Consider the following 17,461-nt stretch of genomic DNA (forward strand, 5'->3'; position numbering starts at 1 on the left):
CAGCGCTACCATCTTTTGCTTGTGAATCTCATGCCTTGCTTTCCACTTCCTGGTGATTATAAATTTCCATAGCATAGCTAGGCAGCACAATTAGTCAAACCCATACTTGGAGAAAGCCTGTAATATCGGCATTCCTTCTTGATGAGCGTTTGAAAAGAAAATAGAAAATCCATAATAAAAGCAAATATACCGACAAGATTAAGCAACCACAGCCATTTACGTGAACTTGAGTCGATTATTTAAACAATAATTTAACATGCAACTGCTGTAGTTTAGTAATATAAAAACTATTTGCATTTCATGAAATTATTACTAAATAAAACTGACCTAGGTGGTTTTCTCATAAACCCTCTTCATGAACCAAAATGTTACCTTGATTTGATTAGAGATATATCTGGCAATCTTGAGACGCCGAGTTTATTATTATTTTTTTTGGGGGGGTGGATCAATGTTGGTATCTTCAAATTCTAAGGTTCTCGGTCTGTTATACTGAAGGAGGTAGTAAATAATTCTCAGTGATATGCAAAACTTGAAATATCGAAACAAATTTAACTTAGCCCAGCCCAACCAAACTTAACCTAGCCTAGCCCAACCCAACTTTCTTAATGCTACGTTGGGAGTTTATCGAAGTTTGATTAATTTCCATATTTGTGTTTATCATTCTACCTTGCAAGAAATAAGCCATGTCCAAGAAATATTTCAATTGAGAGGCTTATTCTCCACTTTTGAAATTTTTAATCTAAATGTTATTGAAATATTTAAGAATATTTTCTTAATTTTGTAAGTGGTGTATATACTGAAAAACAGAGTGAAAAGTCCCAACTATGTATAAGAACCTCATAAAAAGATAAATTTTCTTAGGCCCATGTTGTGAGAGAAGCCTAGTTATGCAAGCTATGACCTTTCCAACAATAAATAGGTTTATGAAATAAAATGAAAAAGCAATTATCCATTGATTTATAATAAATACTTTGTAGACAAAAATTACATTTCATTGATTTTTTATCAAGGATCTGATATGGAAAAAAATATTCCAAAATACCATATAATTTAAAGGGTACAATCTCTCTGTACAACACTTAAAGAGAAACTTGAACTAATAGTATTTTTCATAAGCAAAAATACATATGGAATTAGCACCAGCACAAGATTGGTAAATATGTTATTACAAGCTATTCATCACAAGCTTCTTTTCATAAATGTAAGCACCTTCCGAAGTAAAGAAGAAATACTAACTTTGTAGATAGTATTAGAATACTGTCACTGATGGGGTCTCCCAGAACGTTAGAAAAAGTACTATAAACATTTCGACATCTTTAATCGACTTTGGCATACATCACATCACACTATGTAGCTTTCATTTAGTTTAACCAGATCCGGGTAGTGAGCTCCCCACCATTCTTCTTGTAATCGCTCCTCCAGCCTCTCCAGGCAAAACAGTTGTGCCATATGATGCCTGGAAGACTCTGTTGAGGTCAGCAAATTTGATGCTCTCTTCTGCAAGCTGCTAAACTCGTGACGACTTTCTGTAGTTTGTCGCGTCAAGCTTTGCAGGTCGCATTTCAAGATTTCCAGGCGGCTGTCTAATTTACTGAAGGAAGTTACTAATTCCATGATTTCTGATAGTCCTTTGAGCGATTTTCCACCACGGAGGGAAGATGCTTCCAATTTGTCACAGATACTCCACAGATCCTTGATTCTTTGCCTTCGTTTATTATCCATAGTCTCCACTTCCTCTACACTGTCACCTACACTACTATCTTTGTCACTTCTTGATAGTAGACTGTCATACTGTTCATCTTTCCCTAGTGCTATCCCACTTATTTCATCATCACATTCAGGCCCTAAACCCCAGTTCAGTGTATTAAAATTCAAAATGAGATCATTTTGCCCAATGCTAAATTTCTTATACCAAACAGGACACTTTTGCAGTGTGTTCCCAATTAACCCCTCTGTAAGATCCCCAGATTCACTGAGAGCTTCACAGCATTGTTCGTCTGACGCCTTTTCCTTACCAACTGAAAGAGCTCCTATTGTAACAGATGAGTCAGGCTGTTCATCTTCACATATACCTTCCAGTTCTTCTAATAAAGACCGGTCTATGTGGATTTCTGGCAGAGGGTCCGATATATCATCACTAGCAGATATCCCGCTATCCCTGGAAGGGCAGCTTCGGATGCTGCAGAAAGCATCAGCTGATGGTGTGGAAGACAAAAACTCTTCATTATTGTTGTTATTATTTACTGACAAGAGCAAACTGTCGGATTTGGTTAAATCCTTTCGGTGACCAGGCTGCTCAGCTAAGTTAGGAAGCTCGATTTCGAAGGAATGTGTCGAGTCTAGGGACTCCTCCAGTTCGCTTACAACAGTTCTGGAAGAAGGCCTCCGCTCTAATAGGTCCCCACACTGACTGTTGAAAGAGAGCGATCTCTCTTTCTTGATTACAATTTGCAGCTTGTCAATCTCATCATTATAGTCATTGAGCCAGTTCAGGTCAATGACGTTCTTCTTCTTGTCGAAGTCTTCGATCTTTGGGAATACCCATCCAAAGGCATCTCTGTGGCTGAAGTTCTGGATGCGGAGAGAGTTGGGCTCTTCACTTTCTTTCACCGGAATTGTAGCTTCGTCGTCTGCTCTGTAATAGAAAATGCAGACATTAAACAGATAAACCGGGTTTTGTTTGGAATAGAAAAATACATAAAGCATTTATCATCTTAAAGATAAAATAGGTATGCCTTACAAAATAAACATGGTACTAAAATAGATATGGCTAGTATTCTTCTGAAAAATACTGAGAAATTACATTTAAAAAGGAACATTAAGTATTGACAAATATTCACATTTGGATTAATTACACTTCTGATATTTGATAGCTATGAACAATAAAGACGCCAAATGCTATTTTTATCATTGAAATTACTAACGACAGAGTGTACTTTGATTGTGATGATATTTTTCTCAATTATATAATAACACATCATACGCCAACAACAATTATTCAGTCAGTAGATCTTTAAATCCACTAAAATACTTGTAAGTATGCATACACACATCTATCAACACATACATACATATGTGTGTATGCACTGTGGCAGCGACTTCTACTATATGGTCCCTTGATCAAACAACTCGGGTCTGATAGATTCGATAGAAACATGACCCTATCAACCCTATGATCAATGGATTGATAAGTGATTGTTGTGGCTTAGTGATACAGGCTCTTGGCCCAAGTTTTATGACCCTAATTAGATCCTGGACTAGCTCTCACAAGGCAACAATCCTGCATCTAGAGTACCAAATTCTAGTGGGGTCAAGTAGAATGGTATAGGGTTACTTCAGGTCTTTCTCTCTTCTATGCCTCGGAAATAAATTGTACTTATTTAGTAATTGCTATCTGTATTATTATCTTAACAATCATTTACTTAAAATATATTCACATTTTACATTGCCCTGCAGTACGAAGCTAATGAGGTGACTGTTTGGCTATTTACTGAATTTATTTTTGGAGCTTTTGTTTATTTGCGGAAAAATTCCTCCAGTGTGCATAAAAAGTGGACACAACTAACCTAACACCCCCCCCCCCCCCAACCTAACCTACAAGCCGTGTCCTTACCTACTTCCCTAACGGGCTGGCTAACCCTCCCCTGCGACCCCACTTACACTGCCATATTCTTAGTGAGCCATCATAATACATACCGGTGGCCGCTATCATACTTACACCCACTCTCATATACAGTAAGAATACTCTCTCTCTCTCTCTCTCTCTCTCTCTCTCTCTCTCTCTCTCTCTACGTGCGTGTGCGCTATTACTTTTCCTCATGAATCATTAGAGGCCTGGTGGGTAGCCTATATGTGTATGTGCTGGTTATGGGAAGCATGTTTCACTTTCAATTCGTATTGCAGACTTGCAGTCTGCTTCAAAATTGTAGGGAGAGAGAGAGAGAGAGAGAGAGAGAGAGAGAGAGAGAGAGCATGTTTTCTAAAGTTTCCCTTCAAATATTTTATCTTGTCATTTTCTATGAGAAGCATTTAAAGAAAACGAAATATTAATATGGGGTACTATAATATATTAGATTGACTCAATGGATACGTAGACTTATTTAACTTATTTCATTATAATTTAAAAGTCTTTATAGACAATCTACATTCTTATCCTTCAAACTGATACTTCAATGCCTCACACATTTAATTGGTATATAATGAAGTTTCTATAAAAAATAGGATCTAAGACTGTGCAGACTGTTACAACACTGCGAAAATTTGATGTACCAAACGAGGGCCATGCAATTTACCCGGTATAATAGATGTATATTGTGAGCTATGTGTGCTTGTATATAGAAATTGTGTGCATTAGAAATTTCTCGTTGAAAGTGGAAGTGGGATTCAAAACTTCTGTTATATTCTCAAATGATTTACTTGAATAAAGTTCTTTTTATCTGAATAAAACGTCAATTATCCACCTTAAATGCGTTTTTTTTTTTTTTACACATTTCTCTTGGAACATTGGTGCTATCAATCCCAACGATTTTTTTTTAGGGAGGAGGTATTAGAAATCCACAGTTATATATGATCGTATATTAAAAAAATTATCGTATATTAAAAAAAAAAAAAAAAAAAAAAAAAAAAAAAACTCAAAAGTGCCTCGTAGGCTAAAGTTTCAGCTGAATAGGCACTTTGAAAAAAAAAGGGCGAAAGCTCCTGTGTTTTCTTTGATATACAACAATATATAACTAGATTTGTGTACCCAAGATTCTTCAAGTTAAACCTAAATATAATATTGAGTTATACAGTAGATAGGACATAAAAAACAAAGAAAGACTTCGAGGCAGCATTCATACTTGCACCACCTGAATTAAAATTTCCACACAGTCAGAGAGAGAGAGAGAGAGAGAGAGAGAGAGAGAGAGAGAGAGGGGGGGGGGATTGGGGGGGGGGGGCGGGGTTTACAACCCAAATTACTTTGTACCTACTCCAGCCAGCTCCCATTATCGATTTTTAATTTCATTTAATATATACCCTAATAGAAAAGATACGAGGCCGAAAATGCTTTTGTTGACAAAACTTTACGAAGTAATACCAGAGAAGCAATGTCAGTACAAACGGTCTTACATTGGGGCTTCTTTATACACCCGACCTGGAAAACATTCCCCCCTTTTTTTAAAGATTGAAGGTCAATACTATGTCTCTTTCTTATTCTTCGTCGTATCTCTTCTACGGGTGTTCTGTTTCACTTCTTTTTCTTCCGTCGTTCCAGTCTATAATTTTGCTTTAATATCCTATTTTGCTTGATGTTCTTTCGTCGTCTTTTTTTTTTTCGTCTATTTCTTTCCTGCTTTCTTCATCTTTCACTTTTACCCTTTTCTTATTTTTCAAACGATTCTTCCTACTCACCTACATATCTTATTACCCCGATTTATTCATGTGTTTTACTCTTTCAACTATTTTCTACGTCATTTAGGAGACGATAAAACTTATTCATGCCTGTTTCTGCTTCCTTTGATTTATTCCATATTGTATTAATTTTCCCCCCTTGATAGGTAATTACATTGTCACTTTACGGTTTTGTAGTCCACCCCTACACTGATTCCACTATGTTTAACCGATTCCACTCTTAACCGATTCCACTTTTTTTTATCGATTCCTCCGCTTTCTTTACGTCTTTTCTCCCTCTTTTTCTCTAACGTCTCCTCATTGATGCAAGGTTCCACCCTACTGGGAAAAGGATTACGTCATGGAGGCCCTTCCGTTTTGATGACGTTCAATTTTTGACAGAGCCACAGACAGTAATTTTAGACTTCTGGAAACGTTTGTAAACGTTTATTAATGCTGTCTTAGTAAAGATCTGGCAGTGATTTTATATTTCTTGAAGGAGATCTAGTCTTTTTCCATCAGTGGGCACTTGCTATAATATTCATTTTTGTTCGCCCTTCTATGTATAGTTATAAAGCAATCAACACACACAGAGCCTTATGAACGTTTCTGTAAAGGTAACCTAAAAGATATAAGTTTGTGCACTGGAGACATAGTGCACTTCTCTTCAACATTACTATATGCATATTTATGTATTTGCGTACGGACACACACCACACAGACACAGACAGACAGACAGACAGACAGACACACACACACACACACCACACACATATATATATATATATATATATTTATATGTATGTGTGTGTATATTTAAAGTATATATGTATGTATATGTATTTATGAATATAGATGTATATATGCATATGTACATATATCTATCTGTATACTGTAACACATGTTTGTGTGTAAATATATACATATATACACGTGTATATATATATATATATATATTCATATATATATATATATATATATATATATTCAACATTCTAGTTTCTTAACAAGTCCTTGTGGGTGTTATTGCAAACCACACTTAAGTTTCCTTGACCCCAGCAGATTCACCAGCTTGGTGGACTTGTAAGTGACATAAAATCGTTGCGTATGTAAATATATTTTCACAATTGTGAATAACTATTTAATCTTACAGACGAAAGTAAAGATAATTCTAGGAGATTTATTTCTCTTAACATAATTGGCTTCTGTTAGTTTCTATGAGACAAATACAGGAAGACCCACTGTTCAAACCCTTGGCTTAAGCCTTCGAGATGTATGCCTAATGAATTCGAACTTCCCTTGTATGGCTTCTTGGATGCCTTTTTTTCCATGCCAGACAAAGAGGGGGAGTGGGGGGGGGGGGAGGTTACTAAGAATCTCAAGACACGCGAGGTACAAACGTGAGTAAATATCCGTTTTAAATGTTGTTATTGTTTATAAAATAGTTTATCTTAATTGTTCATCACTTCTTATATCGTTTATTTATTTCCTTATTTCATTTCCCTCACTGGCTTAGTGAAATAATAATAATAATAATAATAATAATAATAATAATAATAATAATAATAATAATAAAACAAATTTGAGAAGATAAAGAAATAACTCATGAAGCAGAACATACATTTCAAAGAAAACATTATTTACAAATAAAGATTTTTAAATAAGTTTAAGGGCGAATATGAAATGTAACTTTCTCTACCAAACCTGAAATGTACTTTGATTTAATATCTGATTTCCTCGAAATAACAGAAACGTTAGTGTTTGACGTTGTTAATAGTTTATATAGGACATATCTGTTTTGACGCTGTTACTATTTCTAGAATGATATATTGTTAATTTATTCTCATCATTTATTTATTTCCTTATTTCCTTTCCTCACTGGGCTATTTTTCCCTGTGGGAGCCCTTGGGCTTATAGCATCTTGCTTTTCCAACTAGGGTTGTAGCTTGGCTAATAATAATAATAATAATAATAATAATAATAATAATAATAATAATAATAATATGGACAATAAAATCGTATGTAACGCAATGCAAAGGAAATTAAAACTTAGAACTAAGCGGATCATAAGATTACTGCAAAAGCATTGAACATATTTCTTTATTTCATTTATTCATTTGTTTAATTTATATAATTTATCTGTGTATTTATTCATTAATCTATCGATACTTTCCTACTATTCAGCGAAATAAAAGACAGAAGTATTTAAATATCTTAAAGAAAGGGCTTATGCATTTGAAGAGTTAATGAATAGTGTCAGAAATAACACGGTATGTTGGCACGTGGAAAGATTACGTTCCAGTGCCATTTGTGGAACAAATACGAACCAGCGTCATATTTGGAACATATACGAACCAGTGTCATATGTGGATCAAATAAGGACCAATGTTATATATGGAACAAATACGAACCAGTGCCATATGTGAAACAAATATGGGCTAATGTTATATGGGGAACAAACGAGAACCAGTGTCATATGTGGAACAAATACGAGCCAGTGTCCTATGTGGAACAAATACGGACCAGTGTTATATGTGGAACAAACACAAACCTGTGTCATATGTGGAACAAATACAGACTAATGTTATATGTGAAACAAATACGAATCAGTGTCATATGTGGAACAAATATGGACCAATGTTTTATGTTGAACCAAACGAGAACCAGTGTCATACAGCGGAACAAATACAAATCAGTGTCATATGTGAAACAAATACGAACCAGTGTCATATGTGGAACAAATACGGACCAATGTTATAAGTGGAACAAATACGAACCAGTGTCATATTTGGAAGCAAATACACGAACTAGTGTCATATGTGGAACAAATACGAACCAGTGTCATATGTGGAACAAATACAAACCAGTGTCATGTGGAACAAACGCAAACCAGTGTCATATGTGGAACAAAAGCGTACCAGTGTCATATGTGAAACAAATATGAACCCAGTGTCATATGTGGAAACAAATATGAACCAGTGTCATATGTGGAACAAATATGAACCATCGCCATATATGGAACAAATACGAACCCGTGTCGTATGTGGTACAAATATGAACCAGTGCCATGTGTGGAACAATTACGAACCAGTGTCAAGTGTGGGTCATATATGACCAGTGTCATATGTGGAACAAAAACAAACAAGTGTCATATGTGAAACAAAAACGAACAAATGTCATGTGTGGAACAAATACGAACCTGTGCCATAAGTGGAACAAATACAAACCAGTGTCATGTGTGGAACAAATATGATTCAATGCCCTATATGGAACAGATCCAGTGTCATGTGTGGATCAAATGTGAGCCAGTGTCATGTGTGGCAAAAATACAATCCGGAGCCATGTGTAGAACAAATACGAACCAGTGCCATATATGGAACAAATATGAAACACTGTCAGATTTGGAACAAATGGGATATATTGTCATATGGAACAAAATATAATCCAGTGCCACTTATGAAGTAAATATGATCCAGTGTCATTTGTGGAACAAATGCGATCCAATGACATCTGTGGATTGAGCACCAAAGGAAAGCACAATGATACGTTGGATTAAGGTTTCGAAAGCAGGACCTGGAAAGAGATCCTGTAAATGTTGTAGAAGACCGAGGGAGATGGGGACGGAGAGGGGGAATAATCCAGGAAGCTTAGGTCGGGAGACTAGGTCTAACTCCCTAAAATACCTTATCATATTTTCGCCCCGTTATTAAACAAGGACCCCCTTTTTCCACAAAGTTAGCTAAAAAACTAATTTAAAATGCTGATTTTCTTGGTTCACTGAACCCATAAGCTAACGTGATATCGCTAAGAAAAACATTCCTAAATCGATTTCGGTTGATATAAAGCTGACGTGCTTACACAAAGAGGGGTAAAATTTTATTAGTCAACTATGTCAATGATTTTATGTAACCAAGAAATATAGTACTAGGATACTATGACGAATCGAGGTTTACCGAGGACAATTTTGCTTTTTATAATTTCATAATGACAGGTCTAAGTATGTATCAACCATGCGAACTGCGCCTTTGTCACGACCCAGGAAGGCAATCCTACTTGCATTTCATCCCGCATAATTCTTTATATTGAGAATCTTGTGAAATGTGCAGTTTATCTTATGAATAATAACATAGGTAGGTTAACCTTTTGTGCTAAGAAAGGAGGCCCGTAAGGCTTTAAACCAAACACCTCTTCCCCGTCACACGCACACACACACACACACCCTCTCCTCGTGTCAGGTCTAAGGCGTAATAAAAACAGCTCATGGCGCAATTACCTTTTCACCAAAGTAGTTAAGTAACCTTTCCTCAATTTTTATAAAATCTGATTAAATATTGGCGCATGCTGTCTAAAAAACTGTGGGTATTAATAAAATCTGAACTTAGTTGCGCATCTGCAACTTCAACTCCCTGAAGGGTGGTGAGGCGAGCTGGCAACACCGGGTCGCTCCGAGTGCCCGTAATCAATATTCCCTCTGATAAGAGAGTCGTTGTGATAGGGAACTTTTGCCTTGTCAAAAGCAAGATTATATTTTTTTTTTCACTTCATAATCAAGCTATATATATTGTTTTATGTATTAGACAATCAATCTATACCTAATATTTTGTCCCAAACTGAATCGTTCTTCCAAACAAAGCAGTAGGAAAAACTAGGCGACGCAAGCCAGGATATGAATCTTGAGAGAGAGAGAGAGAGAGAGAGAGAGAGAGGAGAGAGAGGCTGCAGGCCCCTAGAGGTTTCCCCGTATGGAGACGTAATTTATTTTTGATGCAGAAAACTGGGCTTTCCGACATAAAAGGTCAAACGCCACGCCATTGTAGAGAGGAGAGAGGGGAAGAAGAGGGAATAGTATCCATCCCCTTGGCAAGTGTCCTTTCTATTTTTTTATTTGAATAGAAAAACATTACACGATGTAGGTCAGGCCTGAGAGAGAGAGAGAGAGAGAGAGAGAGAGAGAGAGAGTAACGAGCTGAACCAGCAGCAGATGACATTAAAAACACATTTGCTGATTATTTAGTGAGTGACGTAGAGGCTTTGGGTTAACAATATATCAAAATATGACCATTGAGAAAATAAGTAGGTATGTAGAGAGAGAGAGAGAGAGAGAGAGAGAGAGAGAGAGAGAGAGAGAGAGTAACGAGCTGAACCAGCAGCAGATGACATTAAAAACACATTTGCTGATTATTTAGTGAGTGACGAGAGGCTTTGGGTTGACAATATATCAAAATATGACATTGAGAAAATAAGTAGGTATGTAGAGAGAGAGAGAGAGAGAGGAGAGAGAGAGAGAGAGAGAGCTTTATTAGCATAATCATGTCCGTCAGTCAGATTATCAAAGAAAGTGAAGTGGTCTAGACAAGGGAAGCTGGGGGGGGGGGGAAGATGGACTTGGGTTTTTTTTAAGGTGAGGGATGACTCACCTGTTATCATTTACGAAGTTCGTTTAATATTTTATGTTTTGTTGCCATAATAAGAACATCAATATCCTTATGCTTTTTATCAACATTGCATGATAAACAACCTTTAGAATGATGAGTACATCATTTGTTGGATAATAGTTAGACCATGCACAGATCAAATCAATTGAATTTGCATATTTAATCTTTTGGGTTAACTTTTACTCCATAGTGAATTGATATATACTTGAATTTCAATGATAATCAAGATTAAGATTTTTAGTTTTCATGACTTACTCAGCGGTTTTGTTTCCATTTAATAGTTTATTCTTTACTTACCTAGATGATTTGATGGTTTAAAGAAAAAAATATGTCTTGCCTGAAAATGTCGGTGCAGAGAATTTTGCTATATTCTTTAATGAAAAAAATGATAAAATTTATAGAGGTTTCCCCCCAAATTCAGCTAGAAGGGACAGTCAGTTATGCCAGTGAAGGAGGGTAAGAAGTCAATAAAAGTTAAGGAAATAAATATGCGTGACTTGTTAAAGGTTATTAGAGAGATGAAGAATACATAATGTGGAAACGACTCTTTTCCAAATAGTTCAATAAGTGAAGCTCCAAACAAGCAAGTTGTATATAATATAATCAACCTAAGTATATCACAATCCAGTTTTCATAGCTGTAAAAAACTGCGTTGATCAAACCAATATACAAAGGAAAAGGTGATGTAAACGAACTAAATTCATATAGGCCCATTTCAAATTTATCCTAAATGTCGAAGCTTATTTAGAAAAAATCATAAGTGAGCAATTATGGGCGCATATTGATGAGTTAGAGGTATTCCCGGAAAATCAGTCTGCCTACAGAGGTAATCACTCTACAGAAACTACCTTATGCTCAGTAATTAATGATATGATAGGTCTTCTAGATGAAGGAAAGTGTGGAATTTTGATTATGTTAGATCTTAGTGCTGCCTTCGATACTGTTGTGCAACGAGTACTTACTTTGGACGACTTAAAGTCCATTGGAATGACTGAAAAAACACGGGAATTTTTGCGAAGCTACTTAACGTACAGGAAGACTATTGTAGAAGTTTCTGGAAACCGATCTAGTGAGATAATTCTTATGAAAGGTGTACCACAGGGTAGTGTTCTGGGCCCTATCATGATTAACATATATACTATCGAGCTGTCACATATCTTGAAAAAAGTGGCTTTTAAACTATATGCACGATGGTATTCAGCTTCTACCTTTCAATTTCAACAACACAAGATACAAAGAAGAAAATTGATGAGAAAATGACTGAAATAAAAGCATGGATGCAGAGGAAAAAGCTTGAATTAAATGATGATAAAACAGAATGTATGTGTTTTGGCACAAAGGTGGCTTTGAAGAATTACCAGTTATTTCAAAGTATAACAATTGGTGACGCTGATGTTAGGATTGTGCCTGTTGTGAAAAATTTGGGTGTACTGATATTGTAATTTGTCAATGAGGGATCAAATAGTGAATACAGTGAAAGTGTGTAACTATCACCCTGAGAATCATAGCATTTATTAGAAAATATTTAACAGAGGGCAGTACAAAAATTGTAGTGATGAGTCACGTAATATCAAGGCTTGATTATTGCAATTCTCTGCCCAATACACTACTAAGAAAGCTTCAAAATGTGCAAAAACCGGGCGGCTAGACTGATAAAAGGCATTAAATTTCTTGACGAGAATAACTCCTGCACTGATCGATCTACATTGGTTACCTGTTAAGGCTAGAATTGAAATCAAGATTTGTTTGTTGACTTACAAGGCACTGACAAGTGATTAGGCCTAAAATAATCTTCGTGATTGCTTGGTCCCCTACCCTCAAGCTACTAGCGCTGCTGTAAGAGTTAGACATGCTGATGACCCATATAGAATATTCGAAATTAGCGTGAATCATGCAATAGGAGGAAGAACTTTTTGTTACGCTGCACCGAGAATCTTCAACGACCTTCCACTTGATGTCAAGAATAGCAAAAAAATGGCTGTTTCAAGAAAAAACCTGAAGACTTATCTCATTGCAAAGTGTTATAATAGTGATCAGAAAACTATTAATCCTGGATACAAATGCTAGCGAATAACTGAAAAGATACAGAGCAAATTATAAACTGGGAAAGTTGCTTTCACACATCAAGGCCCGCCTAAACAGACTCTCAGTGTCCGATGGAGGGCGAGAAATAAACCCCTAAAAGTAAAAGTAAAAGTATTCTTTTTTTGGGGGGTGGGTGTGGGGGTTACTGCTACTCATACTGCCCGGGACCCTTGGCCTTGTAGCAGTCTGCTTTTCCAATTAGGGTTGCATCTATGCTGTTAATAATTACCGTTATAATGACGAGAAAGATAATCATTATGATCATGGTAATAATGATAATAGAAATAATGGTAATTACGAAGTTAACTGTACTGATAAAGATTGAGATAATGGTAGGGAAAATTACAACTTTAATGATAATTATTCGATGATTTTGGCACAAATTTTTGATGCGTCTAAAGAAACTTCCTTAGTCTTCCGTCTTCAGCCAGATTTTTATTTTTTAAGGTTCTTTAAGTAGTTTGGAACACACAATGATTTAAAGAAATCTAAATATACCATTTTACATGAAAGCCTCCAGAATAATTCCTGAACACACCTTTTGTGAGACTCCAGAACTCTTACTGTTCCCTTGTATTCTCGTAGCTCATTCATCAAGTTTGAAGATTTGACATCACTTTGGCATCTTGCAACCAAAAACTTTGCACTAGATAACCAATATTCTATTGCAATGTGATTGTGCGCAGTGTCTACTTTCCACGTGGTAAGAGTAGAAGAGACTTTAGCTATGATAAGCAACTCTTCTAGAAGGACTCTCTCCGAAATCAAAACTGTTTTCTAGTCTTGGGTAGTGCCATAGCCTCTGTACCATAGTCTTCCCACTATCTTGGGTTAGCGATCTCTTGTTTGAGGTTGTGACTCAAAGGCAGTATGAAAGCAACTGAGTGAGTTTATTATAGAACACTCTCCTTTATATACAAAAGCTCAAAGCAACAAGAAATTTCATGTTAAAAAACAGACACGTTACAGACAAGAAAAACAGACATGTTTATTCTGGTTCTTTTTAGTGCGAGGAAAGAGCGAAGATACAAGCGTAATATATACACCAAATGAACTATGTACGATCGTGTGACACAGCGGTTGGTAAAGTACACACAAGTGCACTGTACTACGTTTCCTTATTTCCTTTCCACACAGGGATATTTTCCCTGCCGGAGCCTTTATAAAGCTTATAGCATCCTGCTTTCCAAATAGGGCTGTACCTTTGCTAGTAATAATAATAATAATGATTTACATTTTATTCCTGTCGATGTCATGTTGTTGACAAAAACAGAAGTTTTACAATATTTATGTCAAGGTTATCCTGCAGTCATGATAAATCAAAACATTTCTTCTAAATAAGATTAGTATTTGCTGAGAATGAACCAAATTACCGTACGTGACAGAGCGGTGAGAAAATTTCTTATTTAATCTCTCTTCTTCAAGTTGCTCTATCAACGTTCCCCTTATCGTCAGTTTTTTCACCAACACATTATTTATACGAATCAACCACTCTTATCTATCAGGTTTCAAGGGAGGTGTACATGACATGAGTGTATTATACTGTTTTGTGCATTTATGTTTTTTCTGGGACAACGAGAGAGAGAGAGAGAGATGAGAGAGAGAGAGAGAGAGAGAGAGAGAATGTTAGTTTAATGCCATCTCAAGCACTCATTTTCGTCCATGCTATAAAATCACAAAATTGAATTCTTATAGCATTTGATATAACGCCAAACATCATCTTCTCGATAAAATGTCTGTACAGTGAATGCCTAATAAAGATGGGCTAGTCACTCGTACTACGGTACCTTTAATAAAAGAATTCTATTTCGCCCTTCGAAACCTATTTTGCCAAAAGGGATTGATGCTGTGGCCTTGCAAAATGTAGAGCAAGGCACTCTAAAATCTGGCTGCGTCGAATATGCCTTTGTTTATACTCGTCATAGTTGCATATCAAAAGGTTATTTGGAGAACTGGGTTCTTTCTTTTCAAGACGTTAAATTTAGAAGCTTTACTCGGTGGTGTAGTTTAATTATACCAAAATAAAACTTGGATTTTAATTTGAGAATTTTTTTACCCCCGAGATGTCAAAGGCACCATTGAAAATGAGATCGAAAGGAAGAACTTACCTCGTGCAGAACCACACCCAAACAGAATCAGCGCGCTGTAAACAGGACATGAATCATAGTTAATAAATAAATGCACTACCGTTCACAATATCCTCTGCTACACTTTCCTCCCAGGCACAGTGTTGCCTATTCGTTATCTTCAACGAAAGATAAAGATACTGCAGCACAGACATCAAACTTGTTTAAACAAATGTGTAGTTTGTTTTAATTACGTCGTGTGTTATGTTAACTATATTATCCTGTTTCTCCATCGAGAGTTTAGGGCGTAGCAGAAAGCAGTTATCAAGCATGCATAGCTCTAAGGGTATAATAGCCGATGGCATTGTAAATCATGCTGCGCAGTCGAGTTGTCGTTTGTTTTAACATTGTTCTTTCTAAAATCAACTGTAATTCATTTCCGAGAACCCCCTGATTGTTTATGATATTTTTTTTTTCTAGTTATCCATAAGGGTCCATAAGACGGAAATTCAATGTAACACTGGGGCCAGCTTTCAATTTGAAGGTTTTAAACTATAATTAAACTTACAACGATGTAATTATCTTACAAAAAAAAAATTGTCACTGTTTCCTACGTTATTTTTCATTGTAAGGTCCATTCAGCACTTGCAAATGAGAGAAATAACTTATGCTGTATGCCCAAGATAAGCATAGAAAATTACATCTTTTTAGACCAAGTCTGCGTTACTAACCCTGAGCTCATCTCTCTCTCTCTCTCTCTCTCCTCTCTCTCTCTCTCTCTCTCTCAGTGCAACCGATACCCGAAGCCTACATTTGGGCTGCAGAAAACTACCCTGACACTGAAGCCAGCTTCATTGCGGCACGTGGTAGAGCAAGAAAAAAATTAAGAGCGGTAAGGCTTCACAGAAGTAATAATTTTCTTGGTATTTTTTTTAGAACTTCTGCAGATTCCTTGGTGTAATGTGATAGTTCTCCTCAATTGGACCCACCCGGATATTGCATCAACTCAGTTTTTCACTCAAAAAAAAAAAAATAACTGAATAAAGTAGTTAAAAGTTATGTGTTCGCGTACACTTCTCGTTCACCGTTGAGATCCCATTTCATTTATATCAATAAATCAATGATCGATAGGCCTAGGTGAACATGTTCTCTTTAAAACACATGATCGGTCCTGGTGCCTGGGGTACGATAACTGCTAAATAATGTTAGCCTTCTACGTATCTGATAAAAAATACTAGAGATATCGGTATCAAATTATAATTGGGCTAGTGATTATAAATTTATAATGTTGTTCTATACATGAACGCAAAGAAAATTTTTAAGGCACGTGTCTAAAATTGGAAATAACGACGATAAGCAAGGCAAAGTCTATTATATCCAAATAGACTCGTCTCATTTAATGATTGTTAATTTCAAATTATATTATATTCTTAAAATAGGCCCCATTGCATGGCATCATATTTTGATACAATATTATACTGTATGGTATTAGGCTTCAGTCTGTTTAATTACACTAGTTGACTTGCAACTATAAAAGTAACGAAATTCTTTACTCTTTTTATTCTTTTACGATGTTTCCAGACATCTTGCCAAATTCTTTTGAAAGTTTATTGTATTTAAGAGAGAGAGAGAGAGAGAGAGAGAGAGAGAGGGGGGCGGGGGGGAACGAAACTCTAGTCGGGATGTCATTAGATCAGCAAGTCTGCCAGAAGGAATTCTAATTACAGGAAAATTACCATTAGGGATTTAATTTTCCCTCACTTTACCTCATAAAACTCTCTCTCTCTCTCTCTCTCTCTCTCTCTCTCTCCTCTGGGAATGCGTTGGATAGACAACTCCTATTGCCAGATCCTATTTTAGCCGTCTATTTCTGTCCTGAGCGGTAGCAGTGATGCCTTTGTGAGAAAGGATTTTAATCGTATTGATGACTTTCCTTTTCGTGTGTATATAAATATTTACGGTAATCAGCTTTGCCTAGTGACTGAGAACTTTATATATTATTATTATTATTATTATTATTATTATTATTATTATTATTATTATTATTAGCAGAGCTACAACCCTAGTTGGAAAAGGGAGGATGCTTTAAGCCAAGAAGCTCCAACAGGGAAAATAGCCCAGTAAAGAAAGGTAAAAAGGAAAATAGAATATTTTAGGAAGAGTAACAAGATTAAGATAAACATCTCCTATATCAAATATAAAAACTTTATCAAAACAAGAGGAAGAGAAATAAGATAGAAATAGTGTGCTCGAGTGTACCCTCAAGCAAGAGAACCTAATTATGTAAATATAAAATCATATCCTTTCTTGGGAAATAATTATGAAAAAAGTTCTCTGTTTTCCTAAATTGCAGGAAATATAAAAGGTTTGTGTTCTCTGCTTGACCTCCACATAACATAGTTCGGTTGATGGGCAACATTAACCTATTGTATACATTATGAAAACATAACTATATAATTTCCTCTCTCTCTCTCTCTCTCTCTCCTCTCTACATCTCTCTCTATA

The 17,461-nt window shown here is 36.0% G+C and overlaps 1 protein-coding gene across 1 annotated transcript in view; it reads right to left on the reverse strand.

Moving 5' to 3' along the window:
• Positions 1–943: 943 nt before the first annotated feature.
• Positions 944–17,461, reverse strand: part of LOC137641629 (uncharacterized) — a 48,473-nt gene continuing 31,955 nt past the window's right edge. The window contains exon 2 of the mRNA XM_068374364.1: positions 944–2,635. Within this exon, the coding sequence (XP_068230465.1) occupies positions 1,342–2,635 (1,294 nt within the window). The 3' untranslated portion in view covers positions 944–1,341. The remainder of the gene's footprint in view (positions 2,636–17,461) is intronic.

Source organism: Palaemon carinicauda, chromosome 5 (assembly GCF_036898095.1).
Source record: "Palaemon carinicauda isolate YSFRI2023 chromosome 5, ASM3689809v2, whole genome shotgun sequence".
In the NCBI taxonomy this organism is placed as follows: domain Eukaryota; kingdom Metazoa; phylum Arthropoda; class Malacostraca; order Decapoda; family Palaemonidae; genus Palaemon; species Palaemon carinicauda.